Raw genomic sequence first — 24,907 nt, forward strand, 5'->3', positions numbered from 1 at the left:
GTTCAGAAACACAAGATCTAGGCATGAACATGTGGGATGAACCCAAATCAGAGGTCGTAGGGATGTCTATCTTGCCCGAAACACGCCCAAAACCCGAACAAAATATCTGCATCGAACCCTGTCCAAACTTGACAAAACCCGAACTCGAATCCAAACTGATTTACATAGGGTAGGGTTTGGTCACACTCTCGAAACTCGGACTGACCCGATAATTTACCTCCAAACCCGTTAAAAAGGCTAAAAAACCCGAAACTGAACCCAGACCGAAATCAAATCCCAAATCTGGTTTCAATTGCATACTACTAATCTCATATAAAAAAATGAGTTAAATAAATATTTGGATTATGATCTCATTCATGTTTATAATGATGGGTTATTTAATATATTAGATTATGAAAAAAATTTATGTCGGAATTTCTAATTTTTTCAGTAATTGCACGTGATCATATGTCTATAATTTATTCTGAGTCCATCTATTTTTAAATCATATTAAATAATTATGTCCGAGTATAAGTGATAATTACTTCTAAATTTATTAGAAGTTATTTTGTTTAAAGAATTGGTAGATAGCCGAATAAAAAATAAAATGTAGATATATATTTCAAATAAAATTTTTTATTGTATTCTTTTTTCATTTATACCGTGCTTTATTCTATCCGAAATCCGAACCCGATGGATACCCGAAATATAGGATTAGAGTAGAGTTTGGTCACACTTTTCAATAAAATACTTGACTCCGAACCCAACCCGCTGAAAACTGGTCCGGATTTGGGTAATTCGATACCCATTTAAAACCCAAAAAATCGGATTCAAACCGGGTCGGGTACTCCTTTGGACATACTACAGAGGCCATAATTATTGAATTCTTCGCTGCACACCAACTTATCACATCACAAACAAAATTGAAACAACTAGACAAAACCATGATGATTAAATACAAGCACTACATGAACGATGACACATGAAAACAAAGGAAGGAAAAGAGAGAAGGTTGAGAAGATAGGAGAGGAGGCTGCGAGGAGAATGCAAATATGGGAGGTTAGATGGTTAGATAGATAGGAAAAGAAGTTTGTAAACGCACGGGTGTCATTATAGAGTGCCGCTTTTCTCTGAGGCTAAGTCCAATGGTACTGCAAATCATCAAATTTAACGTAAAATGTGATCCAATGGTACGTTAAAACGTTATACCGCCAACGCTATCTTCATAAATTTCTCTATTTTTGCAGTCAATTTTAACGTTATAGCGTATGATGCTCAGACGCCATTGCCAATGGCGGGCAATCAAAAAAATCATTATTAGTGTTGCACGCCGTAGCCAGTGGCGGGTAGGAGTGTGAATTAATTTAAATAATAAGTTACACGCCACTCACAATGGCGTACAGAATTCAATTATTAATTCAAATAATAAGTTACACGCCACTCACAATGGCGTACAGAATTGATTCTTTTTTTTTTTGTTTTTTTAATAACTTAATTTGTGCAATTACCATTCTATCCTACCCTTTTAAATTTTTTGATTTATTTGTATCTCTTTGTTATAATTTCAATTTTAAGATTAAATTTATGATGGCGTGTACACGCCATCCTATCAGAACCAGAAAGCTATTTAACGGCAATGGAAAACTCTAGAATGATAAGACTAGAAATTTTAATTGTGAGAACGTATGTGATCAAGATGAACTATTTCACCAAATTACAGTACGCCGATAAAGTAGTCTTGCCACCTAAGCAAAAACAATACAAACAAAATGGAAATGAATATCTGCCCTAATCCCCTAAGTACCACATTTGGGAATCACATTTATCCCAAACAGCAAAGTGAGCATTTATTATTATAGAAAGAACGGGTTGCTGAACCAGGAAGAAAAGGATTTAGTCCTAATCTGCTCACTTTCACACTACAACAATGATAATATAAAGTCCAGATGATCAATGAGATATTAGGATCAACTTCTACTTCCTACGTATACTAGTCCAGTAAGTAATGGGGACCTCTAATATTGGTGAATTAAGGCCTATTAGCTTGGTAAGCATTTTGCTTAAACCTCAAGAACCTATAACCTCTACAGTGACAAACAAACCGCCATCCACATTGCCAGTAATATAGCCTCCCAATAGCGAATTAAAAACCCTGAGGTCAATTGTCACTTTGTCCACAAGAAAGTTGTTATAATTTATGATGGAACTTGCTGTAAATTTATGATGGGAGAGATACAAAAAACCTTGTACGCCAGAATTTATGATGGCGTATGGTTTTTTTGGTTTTTTTTTTTTTTTTTACACGCCACTGGTGATGGCGTACAAGGTTTTTTGGTTTTTTTTTTTTACGCCATAATTGGTGATGGGCATAAAAAAAGTTTTTGGTTTTTGGTTTTTTTTTTTTTTTTTTTTTTTTTTTTTTGTTTTTTTTTTATTTCTTTTTTGTGTTATGGGTTTTTTTTAAAGGGCAATATAGGAAGATAAATACCTACACGCCACTGGTGATGGCGTACAAAAAAGTTTGGTTTTTTTTTTTTTATTTCTTAAAAAGTTTGGTTTTTTTTTTTTTATTTCTTGCCCGCCACTGGTGATGGCCTACAAAAAAGTTTGTTTTTTTTTTTTACCGATATTTAATATTTTGTGTTGGACGCTGCGGCTGGAAAAATAAACCATTGGATTTGATTTCGCTATCTCACTAACTGTATCTACTGTGTTATTGTGGTTTGGTGTTTTGGCGCACCAAACCATTGGAGTTAGCCTGACTCTTACTGCGTCATGACTCTTGACTTTTCACCTATCGTACACCTGTTGTTACCTGTTACATGTATCCAGCCTAGATTTCCCTGTTAGAAAACCAAAACCACAGAGGTACAATAATAGAAACTCCACACGTACATTTGGGAGATAAATTGTGCCATAATATAATCACGCGTAAATCGTGCCGTAATATCATGGAAGGATTTAAATCTTTTTTTTTCCGAGAATCCATGAAAAGAATTAAATTATAAAAGGAATTATGAATTACAAAACAATAGTTACCGTTTCAATAATATACTAGTCCGTGCATACGCACCGGCTCTTTTGAAAATATTTAGATTTAAAAAAAAAATTAAAGCTACCGTTTTAGTTGCTAACTCGTTTATAATTAAGTTTTAAAAATCCATTTTTAATAAAATTTTAATTAAGTTTTAAAAACCTGTTTTTTCAATTAGGAGAGAGATCATGTTTTAATAGGAGAATAATTCCCGTTCTGATTAGATATGCTAGATTTTCTCTTTTCAATAGGGGAGGAATTTCCATTTTAATAAGAGAATGATTACCGCTTTAATTAGAAGTAATAGAATTTGTTTTAATATGAGAGAAATTCTCGTCGTAAAAAAAAAATTCCGTTTTTCAAATAGGAGAGAAAATTCTCGTTTTAATAGGAGATGACGTGGAATTTTAATAAAGTTCGAAAAATACCTATTGTAGGAGCTTTAATATTAAGACTAGCTTGTAGGCCCGTGCATACGCACCAGCTCTTTTGAAAACATTTATATTTATTTTAGAAAATTAGGATTACCAGAAAATTAGGATTACCGTTTTAGTCGCTAACCCGTTTTAATTATCTAACAAATTGTTTTAAATAAAGTTTAATTAATTTTTAAAAATCCGTTTTTTCAATTGGAAAAAAGACATGTTTTAATAGAAAAATAATTTTCGTTTTAATTAGATATGTTAGATTTTCCCTTTTCAATAGAGGAGGAATTTTCATTTTAATAGGAGAATGATTCTCGCTTTAACTAGAAGTGTTAGAATTCTTTTTAGTAAAAGAGAAATTCTCATTATAATAAGAGAGGAATTCCCGTTGTAAAAAAAAATTCCCGTTTTTCAAATATGAGAAAAATTCTCGTTTTAATAGGAGATGACGTGAAATTTTAATAGAGCTCGAAAAATATCCCTTGTGGGAGCTTTAATATTAAGACTAGAAAGTAGACCCGTGCATACGCACCGGCTATTTTAAAAATTTGCTTAACAATCATAACTATACATATATAAATTTTCTAACAAATCGTGATTCCTATTTTTGTCGCTAACTCGTTTTAATTTCCTAACAAATTGGTTTAATTAAGTTTTAAAAACCCATTTTTTAATTGGGAGAGAGATTCCGTTTTAATTTAAAAGTGTGATTCTCCATTTCTAATAGGAGAATGATTCCCGTTTTAATTAGAAGTGTTAGATTTTTCTTTTTCTATAGGGAAAGAATTTCCATTGTAATAGGAAAAAGATTTCCGTTTTAATTAGAAGTGTTAAAATTTCCCTTTTCAATAGGAGGACCCAAACACTATGATTTATGATTTACTAGTACTATGATTTAAAACTATGATATAACTATATAAACTATATAAGCTACAGCAGACTGACATATAACTATAGGAACCATGATTTACTGATAAACTATAGGAACTCATGGATTATGACATATAACTATATAAGCAAATTGTTGGCAGACTGACTTTATATGGGGATAATCTCAACATTAAAAGCAGCAGATATTAGAAGTTAGTACACCAGTAAAATGTTATTCACAAATCACAATTGAAGACCTTCATTGTCACCAGTTATTGGAGATTACATTGGGTATGGCTACAACTTAGAACTTCCGGAATATCCAAACTGTTTGTGGAAATGATCAATATAACCGGGAATCGTGGTGAAACTCTCAAGTGTGCAATGATCATGGGTTTGCTTAGGAGTCAAGCTTCCACGAGTACCTATAACCTGAATCCCATGTGTAGTGCAGTGCTTCGTAAGATGACTTGGTATTCTTGGCATTTGAAACGTTTACCATTTTGAACTGCATACTACCAAAAAAAAAAAAAACTGCATACACTATTTCCCTAGTCCCTACTACAGTTGAGATGGTGTCGGTTTGATCCCAATTCATGCAATTGTATGAGGAATTCCACAGTGACCTATATTGTACTGGGCTAACCGATTTATGCCTGTCCAAGTACATCAGTATTTGCTTCTTCGGTCTTCCTAATAACAGTACCCGGCTGTTCTCATTTGCCAGAGCTAATAATATCTATCCTTTCCAAGTTCATCTATTTTCTAGCATTGCTTCTTCAATCTTCCTGATAACAGCACTAAGACTGTCTCCACTTTCTAGAGCTTTAAACGCAGCCAAATGAACATGTCTATGCCACTTGAGAAGGTTATATGACTGTAGTACCGCCCACCTTGCTTGATTTGACATCTGTATGTAGATTAACTTATCAAAGTCTATAACTTGTTAACGTCTATACAAACCTAACAACTAGCTAATTGGACTCATACCTGTGCAATAGGCAATGGGGGTTGTAAAAGAAGACAGATACTTCTAAACAGATTCTCATCATTTTCTCCACCCTCTGCCTCACCATAAACTAGAGCCTCTGCTGCGATTTCAGCAAAAAGTACCATGCAGTACCTGACAACATTTGATCAGGGCCCAGCTACCATTTTTCACTTCAAGAATGTGAATCTTTTTTCCTTTGTGTAATACCTGTCAAAAGAAGCACTGCTAAGTCGGCCTTCTGCAAGCTCGTTTTCCAATTTTTCAACCCAAAACTGAGTTCCAGCCTGTAGGAAAAACATTTAAACTTGGTAGATATTAGGGATGGATTGGAGACCAAAACGAGCAAAAGAATCACTACAATGAGCAGCCACAAGTTCGCAACACCCAATTAGGAACATGATTAAAACTAACTCCATGCATTTCCAAATGAATGAAGGCGACAATATTCTTGCAATAGTCTACATGCAGTATCTCAAAATAAGACCAAAGAATGTACACAACGCCCACAGCCATTGGAATCAAGTTCCATTTCCATTACAAAGGGCACCACAGATATTTTCACACACATTGCTTTGGAAGAAAGATGCAGATTCTAGTCCCTGAAGAACAGAAAAGACTATCCTTTTCTGTGGTTGGATGAACAAGAATTATTGGCAAAGAAAAAAAAAATACAACAGGGGAAGTTGGATTACCTGTCCTTGGATTCCCATTTGCATAGCAACAATTGGATCTAATATCACCCCTCGGATCGGGCAACCCATAAGATAAGCTGCATACTCAACAAAAAGTATGTTATGCATGAACGGAAAGGCAAATATAAGTTATTTCCTCCTTGATGCCCTAAACTTGTGGTAAAAAGCTAGAAACACAACGAATGAGGATGTAGTAGGATATATACTATATAAATAAACTTTCAGGTTTCAATCCCATAGCAGACAGAATGAGTAATGCATATATACTTGACCGAAGGTTGAGATAATTATACATGTTAAATCAATTAAAAAAAATAAGTGTAAGACTAATGAAACATTGCGTAGCTTCATAACTTCGAAAATGTTTGTATCTATCCATCAAGGTACACAGAACCAAAATTCATTGTATTTGATGGTAAATCAAACCGGTTACACGTGTTACAATATATATGCATACCCCATAATCTAGATCCAACAAGTACTTGATTAGAGGTAAAATATTTACCAGTAAGAAGATGCCCTGCTTCATGAACTAGAATCCTGCGTCTATATGGAGGCCAATAACTTGATATTTGGGCCAAGCAGGAACCTCCAAGAAGAATAGAGTCTAAAAAAGCTAGCCCCAGTACGGCGGCAATGTTTGGTCTTATATCCATAGCTAGTAAATTCGTGGATGACAAAAGTTCGATACGGTAATTATTCGCCTAAGATTCGAAATTTTCAACAATAATACTTTTAAATATTCGGTCCAATAAAACGCTCGGTAAAAATACGATATATGTGTTTTAAACGGGTATAATACGAATGCATTCTTTTAAAATTCGGCTATATATTTTACATTTAAAATTTTGATATATAAGTATATAACGTTTTTATTTTTATTTTTACAATTTTATTCATGAAAAAATAATACAAATGTCAAAGTTTTGGTTCTACTTACTATTACTAACACATTTATTTTTGGTTCCAACTAAGGCCCGGTCCAACCAATTCGCAAATTAAACCGTATCATTCAAAAATTTGCCAAATTATTCATTTTATTCACCAAACCTTATAATTCGTGAATAATTCGCGAATAATTCGGCAATTATAAGTCTGGCCCAACCAATTCGTGAATTAAACCGTATCATTCAAAAATTCGCCGAATTATTCGTTTTATTCGCCAAACCTTATAATTCGCGAATAATTTGTGAATAATTCGGCGAATTACTAGCTATGCTTATATCTATTCCTTGAGATATAAGGTAGGATGTTCCTCCAAGGAAAGCAACCAAAACAGCACTCGAGCTTCCAGAAAGACCCCAATTCTTTGGTGAAAGCTTAGAAGCTGCAAAAACCACATACAAAATGTTAATTGACACTCAAGTGCAGGAAGTTTGAGATATCATATGAATAGAGTAGCATTTTTAATATGAATGGCATCCAGTGTCATGTGTTAGTTCCGTTCGGGAAAATTTCCACGAATGTTTTAGCTACAAGAGACCATACAGATGAAATTCACCTTCCAAACCAGTTGAAGACTTCAAAGCTGTGGGCGTAATATCTCTTGATCCTTAAGTGGGGTAGTAAGAAGAAGAAATAGAAACAAAAATGGGTAAGGGAGCTAGATCTCAAACCACATTCAACATGTAACAAAGGAAACCTTATCATGCTTTTATGAGAGGCATAAAAAATTTCCAATAAACCAGAGAGCAATCGACGTGGAGGGAATAGCAGATATGTGAACAATTCAACAAACTATGTTATTATCAAAAGAGTTCAAATGGAGGTTCAACTGTGTCTAATAACAAGTAGTGACTGTTGTATACCAATAGAAACAAAGAGATTATAAACCCACGAAACTGGATCTTGCCAGAACAGAACGTGATACTTGGCAGTTCAGAGATGTCTGAAACGACCTATGTTAAATGCACACGCCATATTTTTGAAAAAAAATCCGTGTCGGATACGTATTCACGTGTCCATGTCGGACACATATTATCTATGATTTACCCATAGCTAGTAATTCGCCGAATTATAATGTTTGGCGAATAAAACGAATAATTCGGCGAATTTTTGAATGATACGGTTTAATTCGCGAATTGGTTGGGCCAGACTTATAATTGCCGAATTATTCACGAATTATAAGATTTGACGAAAAAAATGAATAATTTGGCAAATTTTTGAATGATACGGTTTAATTTGCGAATTGGTTGAACCGGGCCTTAGTTGGAACCAAAAATAAATGTGTTAGTAATAGTAAGTAGAACCAAATATTTGACATTTGTATTATTTTTTCATGAATAAAATTGTAAAAATAAAAATAAAAACGTTATATACTTATATATCAAAATTTTAAATGTAAAATATATAGCCGAATTCGTATTATACCCGTTTAAAACACGTATATCGTATTTTTACCGTTAGCGTTTTATTGGACCGAATATTTAAAAGTATTATTGTTGAAAATTTCGAATTTTAGGCGAATAATTGCTATATCGAATTTTTGCCGTCCACGAATTTACTAGCTATGAATTTACCTCAATTTTCAATATTTTGCCATGTCAGAGACTTCCTATCCGTGTCGGATACGGACACACCTATCCATGTCAATGTAACTTAGGAAACGATAAGTTCATGATGGTCTTCGCAACGAGGCCACACTCACATAGCAATCATTGGTCTCGCAGCTTGTGAACAAAGAATATGTTCATCCGATAGTAGACCTCCCCTAGCAATGCCAGGAAAATGGTTGGATTGAATGCATGACTGCATCTTGCAGGAATACTCTGACTAGATGAGTACTGTCAATACCACAATAAGTAGAAACAATCCGCTACTGACATCTCTCTAAACATATAACTGTACAAATAAATAAAACTAGAGCTCTTCCTCATCCTATTTTCCCTTCCCACTAGTACCTCCCTAACCACACTCTTAGTCTTCTCTCCTCATTTTTGACAAACATGGACATAGATACGAGTAAACAAAACAACAGTGCATAAGCATGAAGATACCAAAGTCGCAAACATACTACTTCATACCACATATAACTACACACATCAGACTCCAATGCCCAGATACATAACATAACAACATCATCTTTGCAACACTAGCACTCAAATTTTCAAACTTTAAACCATAAAACAGAAGAAAAACAAAAAGAGACTCTTACCAATATTCCTTGTTATTCCAAAGCTAGGCAAGAAGCCTCTATCCTGAAGAAACTTATAAGCATTCCCAACAAGCTTCATATCATCAGCATTCAAACAAGCATCCAACACTTCCCAATCTCTCCCTGTCCCCAAAAAACTCAGCCCATCCTCATTTCCCATATACAGACCCGAAGAAGAAGGTTGGGTCTGTTGGGCTTGTTGTTGAGTTTGAGTTGTTTTTAAAAATTTAAGTGCTCTAGCGAGGTCTTTCTTCTTTACTGCTTCATCATATTCTTTCCATCCTTTTAAAGATTTTATTTTTATGGGTTTTTTAAGTTTTGTTTTTGGTTTGGAGAAATGAGTTGGAGAGTGGAATTGAGGAAGGGTGTAAAGAGAAGCCATGGTGATGAAGAGTAACAGAAATATCGATATATTATATACTGACTAGGGCTATCAATGGGTCCGGAGCCCCCGAAGCCCGATTGAATGCTAACTAATAAGACAAGAACTTAGAGCATTAGGAAAGAAACTAATAAAACACCAAATTTTTTAACCAAACCAAACCAAATTTCAATCTAACTGCAGGTTTAAGAAGAGTATATGGAGGAAAACAATGCCCAAGGGTCTGAAAATGAAGAAGTTTATGGAAGGACCCGGTGGGGAAATGATTCAGGACACTTCCTATGTTGGGGAGGATGCATGGGATGATGATCCAGAGACTTCTCAGCAGAACATAGAACAAATTATAAACAGTGATGGGAGATTAAGTTCCGAGGAAAAGGACAATCTTAAAAAGATTTGAGTATTTCAGGTTGGTTCCTGATTTTTCTAATCTTTTAAAAGGCAAATATGGGTTTTCTTGCTATAAAATGAATCCCTGATTTGAAGGAAAGATGGTTTGCCCCATGCCTGGTTAACTTAAACATCAATATTGCTGGAATCAATTGTATAAAAACCTGCATTTTTGTGCTTATGTTCCTATTTGTGGTAACAGGTGAAGATCAAGAGAGTAAAGGAACGTGGCGCGAAAGGTTTCTTGCATGGAAGGAAATTCTCAGGAGTGAGAAGTTGGCTGAGCAAGTAGATTCTTTGGATGCAAAATATGTAATTGACTTTGACATCCAAGAAGTAGAGAAGAGTCTCCGTAAGCATGTAGCAGAAAAGGCATCAGATACTCAAGGCGGTAGAGCACTCTGGATTTCTAAGAGATGGTGGCGTTACCGTCCAAAGCTTCCATATACTTATTTCCTTCATAAACTTTTGTTCTGAGGTAAAATTTTGGTTTCTTTTGACAAAATTTCGTCAGGTTATTGGTTTTGATAGGCAATGGGTGTGACAGTAATCCAGTGGTTTTCTATAGAGTTTCTTGATTATATCAGAGAGAAACAAACTTTGTCAACGTAGTGCAAATATAGCACAAGATGTGGTTGGTTTCCAGGGAGTTTTGGATTTTTCAATATATAATATGGTTTAGCCTTGAACTTTTCGTGTCACAATCAGTTGGATTGGTTTTTTTAACAGGTTGCCGCTGTTGTCTTTACTGAGGACCTGAAGAAATTATACATAACAATGAAAGAAGGGTTCCCTTTAGAATATGTTGTGAGTTTTGGATTCTTCTCATCCATTATCTGTTTTTTAATACCTCGTTATTCCCATTTTTAATGCTAAAAACATGTTGTAGGTAGATATTCCCCTTGATCCATATTTGTTTGAAATAATCTCAAGTTCTGGGGTTGAAGTGGATCTCCTTCAGAAGAGACAAATCCATTATTTTCTTCAGGTGGTGGCTGCTTTGATTCCTGGGATCCTAATATTATAAATCATAAGAGATTCTGTGATGCTTCTGCACATCACGTCAAAACGCTATCTTTACAAAAAATATAACCAACTCTTTGATATGGTTTATGCGGAGAATTTCATTTTGGTAAGACTTTACTCTTTCATTGGAGGTTATGCTTCAGTTGTTAACTTTGTTATAAATCTGTTGCGTACATTGATATCAAACTTTACAAAGCCTGTTGGAGATCCTGGTGAAACAAAATCCATATACAAAGAAGTAGTTTTAGGCGGTGATGTTTAGGATCTTCTTGACGAGTTAATGATTTATATGGGAAACCCAATGCAGTACTATGAGAGAGAAGTGCAGTTTGTTCAGGTCTCAATATCCAAAGCGTCATTTCTAGGATGGCTGTTGAGATTTGTCCAATATCTCTTGATTCCAGGTGTATCTCGTGAACCAAACCATCACTGTTCCCTGTGTTTCGTACACTGAGATTTGTTGTTATTTGCTCAGATCTACTTGACTGATGACAAAACTTTTTTGCTATTCATTTATAATTTTCACACATTTGGATGAGTAGGGACGGTGAGAAGATCGATCTATGTAGCTACTGTCATTGCCTTGAGAGTGGCTGCACCAGTAACTCTGCAAGTGGGAAAGCTAGCCAGGTGTCTTCAAATGATAAAATTTCTACAGTGACTTTGAAGCTCCATCGAGGATTTTACGATGACAGATGTAAAGATATTGTGAAGGTTCTCTCTCTCTCTCCCTGTGGTTCAAACAAATTCTTCTACTTATTTGAAAAGCTGTATTATACGGTGCTTTTATAGAAAAACAAACTTTGCACTGATGTTCATTCTCTGTTGCAGGATTCTTTGCCTCATTTTGTTTTTGCTGCAAATGCCGGTTTAGCTGCTTATTCTTCGTGGTTACCGACTATTGTACGTCTTTATTAAGGAATTGATTTCCTTTCTCCTCCCTTTTTTGAATAAATGTTTATAGTTGGAATTGGCTGGTTTTCATTTTGCAAGGGAGAATACTACTCAAGACAAACTGCATGGGCCCTATAGGAAAGAAGTACATTTCTAGAAAATTATAAGAATGTTCCTCCTCACCCACCCTTGAGGCTTGGAGTAATTCAAAATTTATAACAATAAAGGAATACACAAGGACCTTGAAAGCATGACGTGTTAAACTGTAATGCACTATCCTAAAGGGAGAGGAACATGTCTTATTAAGATCTAGGTTGTTTGTAGAACTCGCTTAGGTATATGCTTTAGTGGTGTCTTTTAGTTTGAGACTTGCCCACCTTTTGTTTCGGCTAGCTGTGAGAAATGAAGTACTTCTTATAAGAAGCATACAATCTAGTAGAAGGCTGCCGTCATTTAGAACTCCTCTCTTATATACTTACAGTCAATCAGTACTAGAGAGCTCTTTGATATAAGTGCTGTGTATTTCAGGAAATATAAAATGAGTTATTTTTCTTTCCATTTCAGAGATCAACACAACATTCTTAAAGCCAAAATTCCTAACTTTGCGGCATCATTATTTTCAGGAACTAATAAAGGAAATGGATGTGCCTGCAGTATTTAGTGACTATTGTGAAGAAGCTGCACATTTGGCAGCGTCTTGCATAAGCACTGTGACGGGGTGTCCTCTTACAATACCTGTATGTAAATGTATGTTTATTTGCTAATTTTACAAATGTAGAAGAGGATCACAAGTCCAATTAGTTGTGATGACCACTGTGTTTTGCAGATTCAGTTAAATCCATTCAGGCAGCCAATGGCAGTGGAAGATAGTGCTTTGTTGCTTCCTTGCCATGCGAACTGTTTTCTCTTTGGAATCTGAGGACTAAGTAGAAGATCTGTCTACTTCACCTTTATGAAGAAGCCTTTCCATACCATCAAAAGTTGGTGAGAAAAACTCATATAACTGGACAAGGTATCAGCAAGGAAAGTGATTGTTCTTGGTTCTATTTCAGAGTGCACAAATGAAGCCTATCAACATTATGTTATTCTATATATTATATAGTCTAAAGTGTATACCATATATCAACCGAGTGTCTCTTTTTTATTAAAGTAGTGGAAGGATTTTCTTCTACTAGTACAAACGAAGAACTTAACGACTCATGGACTATTTTTCATGGGGAAAATGTATGTTTTAATTCATGGTATATATATTTATATATATTTTTTTTTATGAAGTTTGACTTTTCAAAATATGTACCTGCCAGCAGTACATTTTCAGAATATGGGCCACAACTTATGAATAAGGAGAACAAAAATGACCCGATAACAAAGATTACATTATCTCTTTGGAAAGGTAAGATAACGATATTCGTTCAACTTAATCATGCTAAAAAAACAAGAACTTGCAGAAGCCTTCTTCTTCACCCACTCTATGGCTTCTTCTTCTCTACCGTCTCCATTCCGATCTCAACCGACCACTGTAAATATTTGTCATTTTTTCCGTTTTAAGTTCTAACTCCCACCATTTTCTCTTTTGTGTATTTAAAAAAACAAAAAACCAAAGCATTACCCACAAATAGAATTTGGGTATTTAAAGAACCATCTTCACAATTTTCTCCTTTTTATACTTTCAATCTTCTCTCTATCTTCACAATCTAGTGGCAGTGTTTTTGAATTATTTTTTTTTGTTGGACTTCAAGTTATAGGGAGATTATGTTGAAATTATGTTGAATTGAAGTTTGGTTGTCATTTTGAAATTACTAATCCAGATTATCTTTCGGTTGATTTGTGGTCATCTTTTCTGGAAAAATTGATGTTATTTTCATTTAATTTGGAGAATTGATAAAAAAAAAAATGAAGAACAGTACCAGACAAATCTGAAGGACCAAACAGTCTCCATACTGAACCACAAATTATACATAACCTAAACATGGTCAGGTACTACAGAATTTCACGAATATGAGTTTGGGGTGGCTTGTAAGGGGCGTTCAAACTTAGGGAAAATTATTTGTGGTAGCAGACTCTTAAAAATTCAAAATTTTCTTACCTTTCTTACAACATTTTAACTATTTCTAATATATAAAATTTTGGGTAGCCACTGTCACCCCTTGCCAACCACTAGATCTATCATTGTAATGCCAAATTCACTCTTCATGTCATTGTAATGCCAAATTCACTCTTCATGTTGCTGAGGCAGGTTGGTGCTTTCCTATATAATAAAAACAAGTTGGTTTCTCTAATATCTCAAACAGTCTGTGCATGCTGTATTCTAATAGGAGCCATTTTCCATTGAATGAAGATTAATCTAAATTTTTCTTTTATAATAAGTAGAAACAAAACAAGATGTTATGATGCATGAATCATGAATGTATCACAGAAGGTAAATTTTTTTACATCCTGCCATGTGAATTAAGTGATATCAATTAACAACTCAATGAAAACATGCCATTATTGTTTATTGGTATGCCCATTTAGACTTATCCCAGTTTTGAGTTGTTTCCTGTATTCTAGAAGAGAATTGCTAGCGTCCTACCTCTTAAAGGGGTAGGACCATCCTAACCCACATACAGACAACAGAAATGACCTATACACTTATTGAACAAGTTACACTCTCAAACCATATCAGAAACAATAAATCAGTGAGTTAACTCGTCTTCTTCTCCAAAGTTCAAACTGCCCCACTTGTGATGACCCTCCACCATCGGCATCAGCCAAATCGGTTTACATCCGATTACGCCGGAACATCGTCGTAATCTTAAACAATGAGAGCTCATAAACAATTTATAGATGAGAATTGAGAAGTTAATTGGTATAATGGGGTTAGTGCACTTTGGATTTATACTTGGGTTATTTTAGCCATTGCCAATAACGACCTGGATTATCTTTTTCGGCGGAGAACATCAACCCCCAATCGATTGATGGTTAATTCAGTTCAAACAAACTCTATTTCCATGAATAAATTTGTTAAACTTAATGAGTTTAAACTGGTAGTGTGTTGGTATTTTGTTCAATTTCGTTTATTTTCCAGTTTACCATTTTTGGGTGCTTATTCAATTTCGTTTTGTTGTTCAAGTGATCATTCTCTTTTGCTAATTGTGCTGCTGACATCTTTCTAATTTTTTATTAATTCCTTTGAAAACACTACACAAGGTCGAAACATTACCAAGTTACTATTTTTTGTCAGTTAGTGGGTTAGGATGGTCCTACCCCCTTTAAGAGGTAGGACGCTAGCAATCCCTCATTCTAGAATGTCAACTTAGACAATATATCTGATCCCAGTCATCCAACAGAAAAGTATTTACCCGGAAAATATTTTACCGAAATTTACGAAATATTTGCACGTTTAAATTTCAACATTTTTCTGAAAATCCCAATTTTCCATCACAAACAGAAAATTTGCCCTTAAAGTACAAAAATACTGCATTAGTGACTTAGGGGGTGTTTGTTTTTTGCCACTTATAAGTGCTTGCTACTTACAAGTTTCTGTAAGTCAAGTTTTGCTACTTACACTTTTGGCACTTATAACAGTCACAAAAATCTCCGATTTTTTCAAAAAAACGTAAAAAGTCTCCGAATGGACAGATTACCGAATTTCAAAACGAATAAACAATAAAAACGGTAAAAGTCTCTGAATTCTCGATGTTTATCGATTTTTAGCGATTTTAACGATTTTTTTGATGATGGATAGATTTCTATTAATTTTTTTTAAATATATTTACTTTCTAAATTACAATTATTTGGAGGATATCGTAAAATATAACAAGACTTTACATATATATTTATAAAATTTGAATTTGATATATGCTCGAAGTAATCCTGACATGATGCACAATCACACACTGCATACTATTTTATGTTTTAATTATTTATGGCTTTCCCGATTTTTTCTGATTTTTTTAACGAATTTGTACGAATTAACGATTTCTTCTTTGTCGAATTGATGCCGAATTCCGAATTTGTGACTATGGAGTTATATACCATAAAAAGGGTCTACCACTTATAAGTAGCTGAAAAACAAACACCCAAAAAAAAGTGGTCCACCACTTACAATGTGAATATAAGTAGTAAGCACTTACAAAAACTAAAAAACAAACACCCCCTTAGCGTATTTGTGAATTTTATGGTTGTTAGTATTGCAGAAAATGATATGACACATGTCACACATACAAGATGTTTTACAATTGCAAAGCCTTTGTGAGTAGACTCACCTCTTTTTTCGTTTACACTCCCATGTATGCATTTATGTATTAGCTTTTCTCTTCTTAATAACAATGCAGTCGGGATTGAACTCAACTACAAGATTTATCTAATGGATTTCATTTAACTGGGATAATGCACTCTAATCATGACATTCACAGTATGTTTCATATTTGATGCCTGACAATGTCATTTCTTAGAAGCTTGTAGAATATGACTTACAACTTTCCAAAATCACATTGTCAATTTTTTTTTAAAAATTTCTTGCTTTAGTTCCAATTATTTGAGAGGCAGTCCGCTGTCGAATTGCTATTGAAACTATTGTCTCTGAAAGATTTCTTTTATTTCTAGAATATTTGGAACTACTAAAGCTACCAGACCCTCAAAGTTCCAGTTGAACTTTGCAAAGAAGACTTATTCTACTCAAATTCGAATGGAAGATGGTCAGATTGATAACCAAAGGGTGCCTTGGTTGTTTTAGAAGGTTTGGACCGTAGTGGGAAGACCTCACAGTGTAATAGATTACTCTCTTTTTTAGAGGGGCTAGGATTTTCAGTTGAGTCATGGCGGTTTCCTGACAGAAAGACGGGTGTTGGGGAAATGATATCATCTTATCTTGCAAACAAATCATAGTTGGATGATCGTTTGTTTTATTTTCCTTTTTGCACATAGATTGATATTGAGTTTCTTTCTAGTATATTAAGTTCATTTCTAAGGACCCAAATTTTTCCATGAAATTATTACAACTGCTTTATAAAAATATAATGCATTAGCACTTTGTTGACAACTTGAAAATACTTATTTCTGCAGGTCACTGATGGAAAGTAAGCTAAAAAGTGGAACCACTCTTATTGTTGATCGTTATTCTTATTCTGGCGTTGCTTTCTCGTCAGCAAAAGGACTTAATATTGATTGGTGCAAAGTGAGGATATCCCTTGAAATGGTATTTACCTGGAACTTCTTATGTATACTGCTATTGAAGAATGACTTATCTTGCAGGCTCCAGAAATTGGGTTGCTGGCTCCAGATTTAGTACTGTACCTTGACATACCTCCGGAGGTAATGCTGGTTACTCTGCTATTTGCAATGCTTTACTAGTGTACAGTGTACTTATAGTCTCTGACTGTATAGGGAGACTAGTAATTGAACTTCCAAGTCTTGATCCACCTTCACTAAAAATAGCTCAAAGGAAAACCCTGTTGAGCTGATTAGTTACATTTATTTAGAAGGTAAAAAGCCACTGTGCAGAGGTTCCGTGGTAAGAGCTTTATGAAGAAAGGCGTGATAGCCATTTAAACACTGATGCAAAGGAGAAGCAGTTTGTACTTTGTGTTGGAATCTCCAAGTGTATTTCAAAACACTTGTGTGTTGTTTAGTCCCACATTGGTGAACCACCACTAGGTAGTGAGGTATTTGAGGTGAACCTCTAACATAAGGGCGTGCCCTTAGGGTACAAAAGCTTTTGTGTTAGGAGGGAGGACTCATCCAAAGCCACACGCGCGCGCCCGCCCGCCCCGCACCGAGCCGTGTCGTGGGCTGGTTGTCTGAAACCGACTTTGTGAGGTTTCCTTCTCCCATCTGGTAACCGGATCACACCTCTATATAAACACTGGCGTATCCATGGGGGATCATATCTGAGGAGAGAGAGATAGAACTTCGAAGTTCTTTGTCTCCATAAACCAGAAAGAGAGACAGAAACAGAAATCGTGATTATTATAAACCCATCATCCCACTTCACAAAACAGTAACACACCCATATTCTTCTTCTCTTCTTCCTGTCAGCCACCAGAGAGAGTTATATTGCTGTTCTAGAGGGTAGTCTATTCTAGTGCAAAGTTAGACTGCTGTTAACCATTGAATCCTCGTGAGGAAGACGCCACCGTTGCCTTTCTCGCACCATTGGAAGGGGCGAAATCTTTCCTAAGCGACTGACTTAATCCGCGCCTTTGGTTATTACACCGTTATTCGTCCTTGTCTTCTATTGTTTTCTTTTATCCGCATACAACAATCTTAAGGAAAGAATCAAGATGTCTACACCGTTTGACACCACCGATCAAAGAAACCACTCGAGTCATGGAAGTAACTTCGCTCTATGAGAGATGTTGCACCTCTATGAATGCTCGCGAATTTACCTAATGTGTCAAAGATTGAATCCTTCAACGGTTCACACTTCAAGAGATGGAGAGAAAGGGTGTTCACGACCCTTGATGTACTCAACTATGCAAAGTATCTCAATCGACAAAGACCCGTGGAGGGTTCTAATGATTTCGAAAGAAATCAAGTCGCTTGGCTCAATGGGAATAAGGTATGTCGCCATGCTATTTTGAAAGTACCTTGTCCAATGAGATTTTTGATATTTATTGTTCAAATAAGAATGCACATGATATATGGGAGAGTTTGAACAAGAAATACATAATAGAGGATCTTTGGTACTTTTAAATATGCTATGGGAATTTTCTAAAGTTCCATATGAGAGAGGATAGAGATGTAAGCGCCTCAAATCCATGATTTTCATGTCGATTAATGATTTGAAAACCGGGGGTATTAATTTACCCGAATCCTTTGTTCTTTGGATGTTTGATTGAGAAACTCCCCGAAGTCTTGGAAACACTATAAAAATAGTATGAAGCATAAAGCGTAGAGATGACTCTTGAGGATGTGATCATTCACATTCACATAGAGGAAAAGAACAAGACTTCGGGGATGAGGTGTTGTCTAAGGAATTTCATTCTAAAGCCAATATCATTGAAGGTAATCCCAAAGAAATCTAACAAAACCTCTAAGAAGGAAGTCCAACAAAAATAAGAATTTCAAGGTCAAGGGCACTTCTTTTAAAAGGAGTGGTAACGGCAATGGAAATTGTTATGTTTGTGGGTAAAACCCGACATAGGGCTTTTCGGCGCATGGACACAAGAAAGACACCGATGATCCTCCCAATGCTAATCTAGTGAGGGAGATGATATTGTTGCCAGAGTGTCACAAGTGTTCATAGCCAACCGGGAAGAGGAACTGGGTACTAGATTCCGGTGCCACCCGCCACATCCGGTGGTGATGTTGAAGTTCTCTCGACTACATACTAGTGAAAGATGAAAAGGTCTATATGGGTGACTCTAGGTCCGTTCTGTTGAGGGAACAGCAAGGTTCTTTCCGGTTAACTTCGGGGAAAACCCTTTCACTTAGTAATGTTCTTCATGTTCCTGGGATTCGTCCGACCGATTTCGTCCCTCCTTGGGAAAAGTCGGGCGCCAAGGTGACTTTTGAGAGTGATAAGTTTGTTCCGACAAAGAAACGGGGTTTTGTTGGTAAAGGTTATTGTAATAACAGTGGTCTTTTCATGTTGAATGTACTTGACAACATTATTATTAATAAGAATGAATCGCTACCTTTATTTGCTTGACTCTTTTAATATATGGCATGGTAGACTAGGACATGTGAATGTTCAAGATATGAAAAGGATGAAAGCATGTGGTTTATTGTCTAATATTTTCGATTTTTCTAATGATAAATGTGAGATATGTTTGAGACTAAAGCCAATTAAGAAACCCCGTAGAACCGCGTGGTCTAGAGATAAAACCTGGATTACTAACTCTTTTATTCATAATGGATTTGGGTGAATTCGGAAGTACCATGTCTAGGGGGAAGTTTTATTATATTACATTCATAGATGACTTCTCTAGGTACACCATGGTATATTTACTTAGACACAAGCATGAGGCAGGTGAGATGTTTTCAAGTACAAAGTCAAGTTGAAAACCAAATTTTAATCAGTAAGATTAAGAGACTTCGGTCCGATAGGGTGGAGAATATGAGTCTAACCCCTTCCAGGGATTTTTGTGACAAGAGTGGCATTATTCATGAGACTACTCCACCATACTCTCGAAGTCTAATGGAGTAGCCGAACGGAAAAAGTAACACTAAAAGAGATGATGAATGAATGCTTGTAAGTTCGAGCTTTCCACTGAACTTGTTGGGGAAGCAATCCTATCCGCTTGCCATATACGAATAGGATACCCAACAAGAAAACAGGGGAATAAGACACCATATGAAGTTATGGAAAGGTCATGTACCTACCCGACATACTTGAAAATGTGGGGGTGTCTTGCTAAGGTTCTTGTGAACTAACCTAAAAAGAGAAAAATTGGGACCTAGAAACTGTTGATTGTATGTTCATTGGTTATGCTCATAATAGTGCCGCATATAGATTTTTAGTAGTAAAATCTGATAATAACCTTGTCGATGCTAACACTATTATAGAGAGTAAAAATGCTGATTTCTTTGAGAATTTATTTCCTTTGAAAATTGGCATTGAGAGGTTGGTAGCTCCTAGTGAACAACAATCAATGCCAGATCCCCGAAATTTCGAACAAGAAATTCGGAAGAGTAAAAGAGAAAGAAAATCCACCAATTTTGGTGATGACTTTTACACATTTCTTCTTGATGATGATCCCGTGGACGATAATGAGGCAATCGGTTCTCGAGATGCTCCTTTCTACGGAAGGATGCTATACACTCGAGAACTAGATTCGATTATAGCTAATCACACATGGGAGATAGTTGATCTACCTCCGGGCTAAAAACCTATAATGCGTTACAAGTGGATCTTCAAAAAGAAATTGAAACTAGATGGTTCCATTGAGAAATACAAGGCTAGACTTGTAGTCAAGGGATTCTCGGAGGAAAAAAGGCATTGACTATTTTGATACTTATGCTCCTGAAACTAGGATTTCTTCTATAAGAGTTCTAATGGCTCTAGTCGCTATTCATAATTTATTTATTCATCAAATGGATGTAAAACCGCATTTTGAATGGTGATCTTGATGAAAAAAATATATATGATCACGAAAGTGTATGATATAGTCTTAGGGAATGAGCATAAGGTATGCAAGTTAGTTAAGTCTTTATATGGGTTGAAACAAAGCGCCAAAACAATGGCATGAAAAGTTTGACAGATGTCATGATGTCTAATAGATATCACATAAATGATGCCGATAAATGTATTTACTTTAAATCTTTTAATGTGAATACATATGTGATTATCTGTCTCATATATGGATGACATGTTAATCATGAGTCCTAGCCTTGATGTTGTGAGAAACACCAAGATGTTTTATCCTCCCAATTTGAAATGAAGGATTTGGGAGAAGTCGATGTGATTCTTGGAATCAAAATCATCGAGAAAACTTGATGATGGCTATACGCTTTCACAAGAGCATTATGTTGATAAGTTTTTGAAGAAGTTTAACTTTTATGATAGTAAGCCCGCGGTTCGACACCTTATGAGGCAAATAGTGAACTTCGGAAAAATGCTCAACATGGTGTACTTCGATCTAGATATGCCCAAATTATTGGTAGTCTCATGTACTTGATGAATTGCACTAGACACGACATTGCTTATGCAGTTAGCGTGCTAAGCAGATACACTCATTGTCCCAGCAGGGAACATTGGAGTGCCTAGAGAGAGACTAGCCAAGTACTCGGAGAGAGAACAATGAATTACGGCATACGGTTTAGACAAACTCCACCGTGATAGAGGTTATTGTGATGCAAAACCGGATATCCGATTCTCATGATATCAAGTCCACTAGTGGTTATATTTTCACCCTAGGTGGAGTCAAATCGCTTGGAAATCTTCTAAGCAGACCTTGATAGCTCGTCAACCATGGAGTCCGAGCTTATTGCTTTTAGATAAAGCAAGTCTTCGAGGTCGAGTGGCTTAGAAACCTCTTGGCGCGATCTTCCTATTGGTACAAAACCGCCTCGGTGTACCCATGCATTGGATTTGTCGGTATGATAGCAAAGGCAAAAAGCAAATTGTATAATGGGAAAAGCGGGCATATTCGATGCGAGACTACGGTCTATAAAGCATTTCTTTGGAATCTGGAGTTGTGGCTCTAGATTATGTGAGGTCGAGTTAAATTTGGCCGATCCTCCGACAAAACCACTTAACGGGAGACAAGTGGTTGATACGTCGAGGGGATGGGACTTTTGCCTTAGATAGAGAGGCGACGACGGGAACCCCACCTATGTGATTGGAGATCCCATGAAGTAGGTTCAAAGGGAAAAACAAGTCACCTCGCCGCTCTACGGTATGCTATCGTCTTTCTTTGAGGCGCCCCACCCTATGACTAGATAGCATTATTGTATACTTTGTATAACTTGAATAGCAATGAGAAAAAGGATGAGTTATTTTACTCTTAATGGAATCCATAGTCCATTATTTTATGAGATAGTGTATTTAATCGCTATGTACACTTGATGGATATCCACCTACGTGAATGTAGAACTGGGTCGGTTCTTATGAGTATTGTGCAAGTACTCTCAGAAGCATTCACATAACACGAGGGGAGCATGCAAAGTGGCCAAAAAGCGCAACACCGAAGTAGGGCATATAATGAAGGAGCAATGTGGGTGCATGTCCTCTATTTTACTACAAGAGGAATGTTGGTTCAAAGATTTTTAATCCACCACTTTCACGTATTGTAAGACATGTTACCCTACGACGGTTCAAGCCCGAAAAGCACCAAGATCTTATGCATTGTTTTTCGATTCTCTCCGGCATTTCGTTAACCCATTTCTTTTGTAATATCCTATTCCAAAATAGTGGGGGACTATTAGTATTTTGAAATAGTGGGGATTGTTGGAATCTCCAAGTGTATTTCAAAACACTTCAGGTGTTGTTTAGTCCCACATTGGTGAACCACCACTAGGTAGTGAGGTATTTGAGGTGAACCTCTAACATAAGGCGTGCCCTTAAAGGTACAAAAGCTTTTGTGTTAGGAGGGAGGACTCACCCAAAGCCACCAAAGCGCCCCGCCAAGACCGTGGGCTTGGGCTTGGGCTTGGGCTGGTTGTCTAGTGGGTAGTGGTTTACCTATTCCCTAAACCGGTTTTTGGTGTCGCAAACAAGTTCGGGTTTGCTAGAGTTCTACTACCCAAGTTGGTTTTGTGAAACCGACTTTGTGAGGTTTCCTTCTCCCATCGGTAACCGGATCACACCTCTATATAAACACCGCCGTCTCATGGGGGATCATATCTGAGGAGAGAGATAGAACTTCGAGTAGAGAGCCGTAAATCGTCCCCCGGCCGGCTTTGCCTCCATAAACCAGCGTTTTGAACCCCGAAAAAAGAGAGAGACGTAAACGTAAATCGTGATTATTATAAACCCATCATCCCACTTCACAAAACAGTAACACACCCATATTCTTCTTCTCTTCTTCCTGTCAGCCGCCAGAGAGAGTTATATTGCTGTTCTAGAGGGTAGTCTATTCTAGTGCAAAGTTAGACTGCTGTTAACCATTGAATCTCGCGGAGGAAGACGCCATCATTGCCTTTTGCACCATTGGAAGGGGCGAAATCTTTCCTTAAAGACAGCCTAATCCGTGCCTTGGTTATTACCTGTTATTCTGTCCTTGTCTTCTATTGTTTTCTTTTATCTGCATATAACACTTTGTACTTATGTCCAGTGGTTCTTTCAGTATAGTCAATAGCAGTAATTAGTAAAGCACCACAACCCAAATATACATATCATTGTGACTTGATACTTCTCCATACATGATTCATTCTTGGTGCCTTTTGCTTTATGAGATATGATATATTATTATGTTTTTTTTCTGAATTGTTTCAGAAAGCAGCAGATAGAGGAGGTTATGGAGTTGAGAAATACGAGCAGCTTGAGTTTCAACAAAACGTTTCCCAACATTACCAGATTCTCCGTGATGATACGTGGCAGGTAAGCCAGTATATTTGGAGTAAGCATATTAAGAAAGCGTTAGGATACAATATATTTTGATTAAAGAGAAATGACTGGGGAGATCTGTAATAGAGGATAAGAGCTTCGACTGATGTGGACAAAAAGAATATGGTTAGGCAAGAAACTGGGTTGGATAAAAAGATAGTTAAATTGGAAGGATAAGGAGAAGATTCACTGGAAAAAAATTCCATACAAACAGTGTTACGTGCCTGCCCTCGTTGCAAAAATTGTTACGGTGTTGTCTTGTCAGAGTGCTTTATGAATACCAAGACTAACCAAGTACATGGTGTTTGTGCTGAAAGTATAGACACTGAGAGAAGGTACCCCTACAATTAGTTTTTCTTCCCTCTATCTTCTTCGTACGTGTATTCTGACAATTCAAACCCCTTATTCTCTTTTTCAAGGTCATTCCCCAAACGTGTATTTTTTGTATTGTGTGGAGTATTTCCTTTGGTGACTGTTTGCCTTTTGCTGGTGCAGATTATTGATGCCTGCCTTCCGATGGAAGATGTGGAAAAACAGGTGAGGGAGCTGGTGCTTGACTGTGTCACTGCATGCCGTAATGGGAAACCCCTCTCCCAGCTGTGGTTAAAGTAAATTTTCATCTAATGGATCAGGAGAATCCCAGTGAGTATTGTGGAACACAGCATACTTGATAACATGCAATTAACGGGCGATGCAGTGGAGTTACTTGCTTTGTTTGTGAAAACAAAATTCAGATTGTTGTGATCTTTGGAAGCATGTTGCGTTATATGAGAATGGACCGAGGGATTTTTGTAGTTAGATGTTTGAATAAATAGTGGATCTGTAGAAGTTCCAATTTTTATTGAGGCCATGTGTGTTGCGTTAAGGACTGACAAAGTTAATATCTTCAAAAAGAGTACTGCATGTCGTCACTTCTATAGCATTGCTGAAGTAATTTATATTTGTTAAATTCTGTGTTAGTGGTGATGCTAGGAGAGTTGTGATATTGATATATTAAAGACACCAAGAAGAAGACTAAAGAAGACTAGAGATTTATTAGGGTTGGAGTTTAGAGTCTGAGAGAGATTGTTCTCTACCCAGAGTTACATACTTATACTAA

At 36.3% G+C, this 24,907-nt stretch overlaps 3 protein-coding genes across 6 annotated transcripts; 2 read left to right on the forward strand and 1 right to left on the reverse strand.

The window, feature by feature from the left end:
- Positions 1–4,521: 4,521 nt before the first annotated feature.
- Positions 4,522–9,669, reverse strand: LOC147500554 (uncharacterized). Its single transcript, XM_086562160.1, has 9 exons — positions 9,146–9,669; positions 9,015–9,023; positions 7,493–7,543; positions 7,202–7,318; positions 6,497–6,649; positions 5,992–6,068; positions 5,507–5,583; positions 5,299–5,431; positions 4,522–5,218 (listed from the first exon to the last, which is right to left on the reverse strand). The coding sequence occupies exons 1-9, from the start codon at positions 9,525–9,527 to the stop codon at positions 5,063–5,065; spliced, it is 1,155 nt and encodes a 384-aa protein (XP_086418286.1). The 5' UTR covers positions 9,528–9,669; the 3' UTR covers positions 4,522–5,062.
- Positions 9,670–11,382: 1,713 nt separating this feature from the next.
- On the forward strand, positions 11,383–13,057 carry LOC147500555 (uncharacterized). Of its 2 annotated transcripts, none has more exons than XM_086562156.1 (4): positions 11,383–11,657; positions 11,775–11,846; positions 12,461–12,584; positions 12,664–13,057. In XM_086562156.1, exons 1-4 carry the CDS (start codon positions 11,478–11,480, stop codon positions 12,705–12,707), a joined length of 420 nt encoding a protein of 139 aa, XP_086418282.1. In that variant the 5' UTR covers positions 11,383–11,477; the 3' UTR covers positions 12,708–13,057. The 2 variants fall into 2 exon arrangements, with proteins under 2 accessions (XP_086418282.1, XP_086418281.1); XM_086562155.1 differs by having other exon boundaries at positions 11,424–11,657; positions 12,461–12,574.
- Positions 13,058–16,039: 2,982 nt separating this feature from the next.
- LOC147500556 (thymidylate kinase-like) lies at positions 16,040–24,650 on the forward strand. 3 transcript variants are annotated; one of them, XM_086562157.1, is made up of 6 exons: positions 16,080–16,233; positions 16,425–16,557; positions 16,884–16,995; positions 17,073–17,132; positions 23,698–23,802; positions 24,304–24,650. In XM_086562157.1, the coding sequence occupies exons 2-6, from the start codon at positions 16,514–16,516 to the stop codon at positions 24,418–24,420; spliced, it is 438 nt and encodes a 145-aa protein (XP_086418283.1). In that variant the 5' UTR covers positions 16,080–16,233; positions 16,425–16,513; the 3' UTR covers positions 24,421–24,650. The 3 variants fall into 3 exon arrangements, with proteins under 3 accessions (XP_086418285.1, XP_086418283.1, XP_086418284.1); XM_086562159.1 differs by lacking the exons at positions 16,080–16,233; positions 16,425–16,557 and adding an exon at positions 16,040–16,070; XM_086562158.1 differs by lacking the exon at positions 16,425–16,557 and having other exon boundaries at positions 16,099–16,233.
- The last annotated feature ends 257 nt before the right edge of the window (positions 24,651–24,907 follow it).

The sequence above is a fragment of the Coptis chinensis genome, chromosome 5, assembly GCF_015680905.1.
Source record: "Coptis chinensis isolate HL-2020 chromosome 5, ASM1568090v1, whole genome shotgun sequence".
In the NCBI taxonomy this organism is placed as follows: domain Eukaryota; kingdom Viridiplantae; phylum Streptophyta; class Magnoliopsida; order Ranunculales; family Ranunculaceae; genus Coptis; species Coptis chinensis.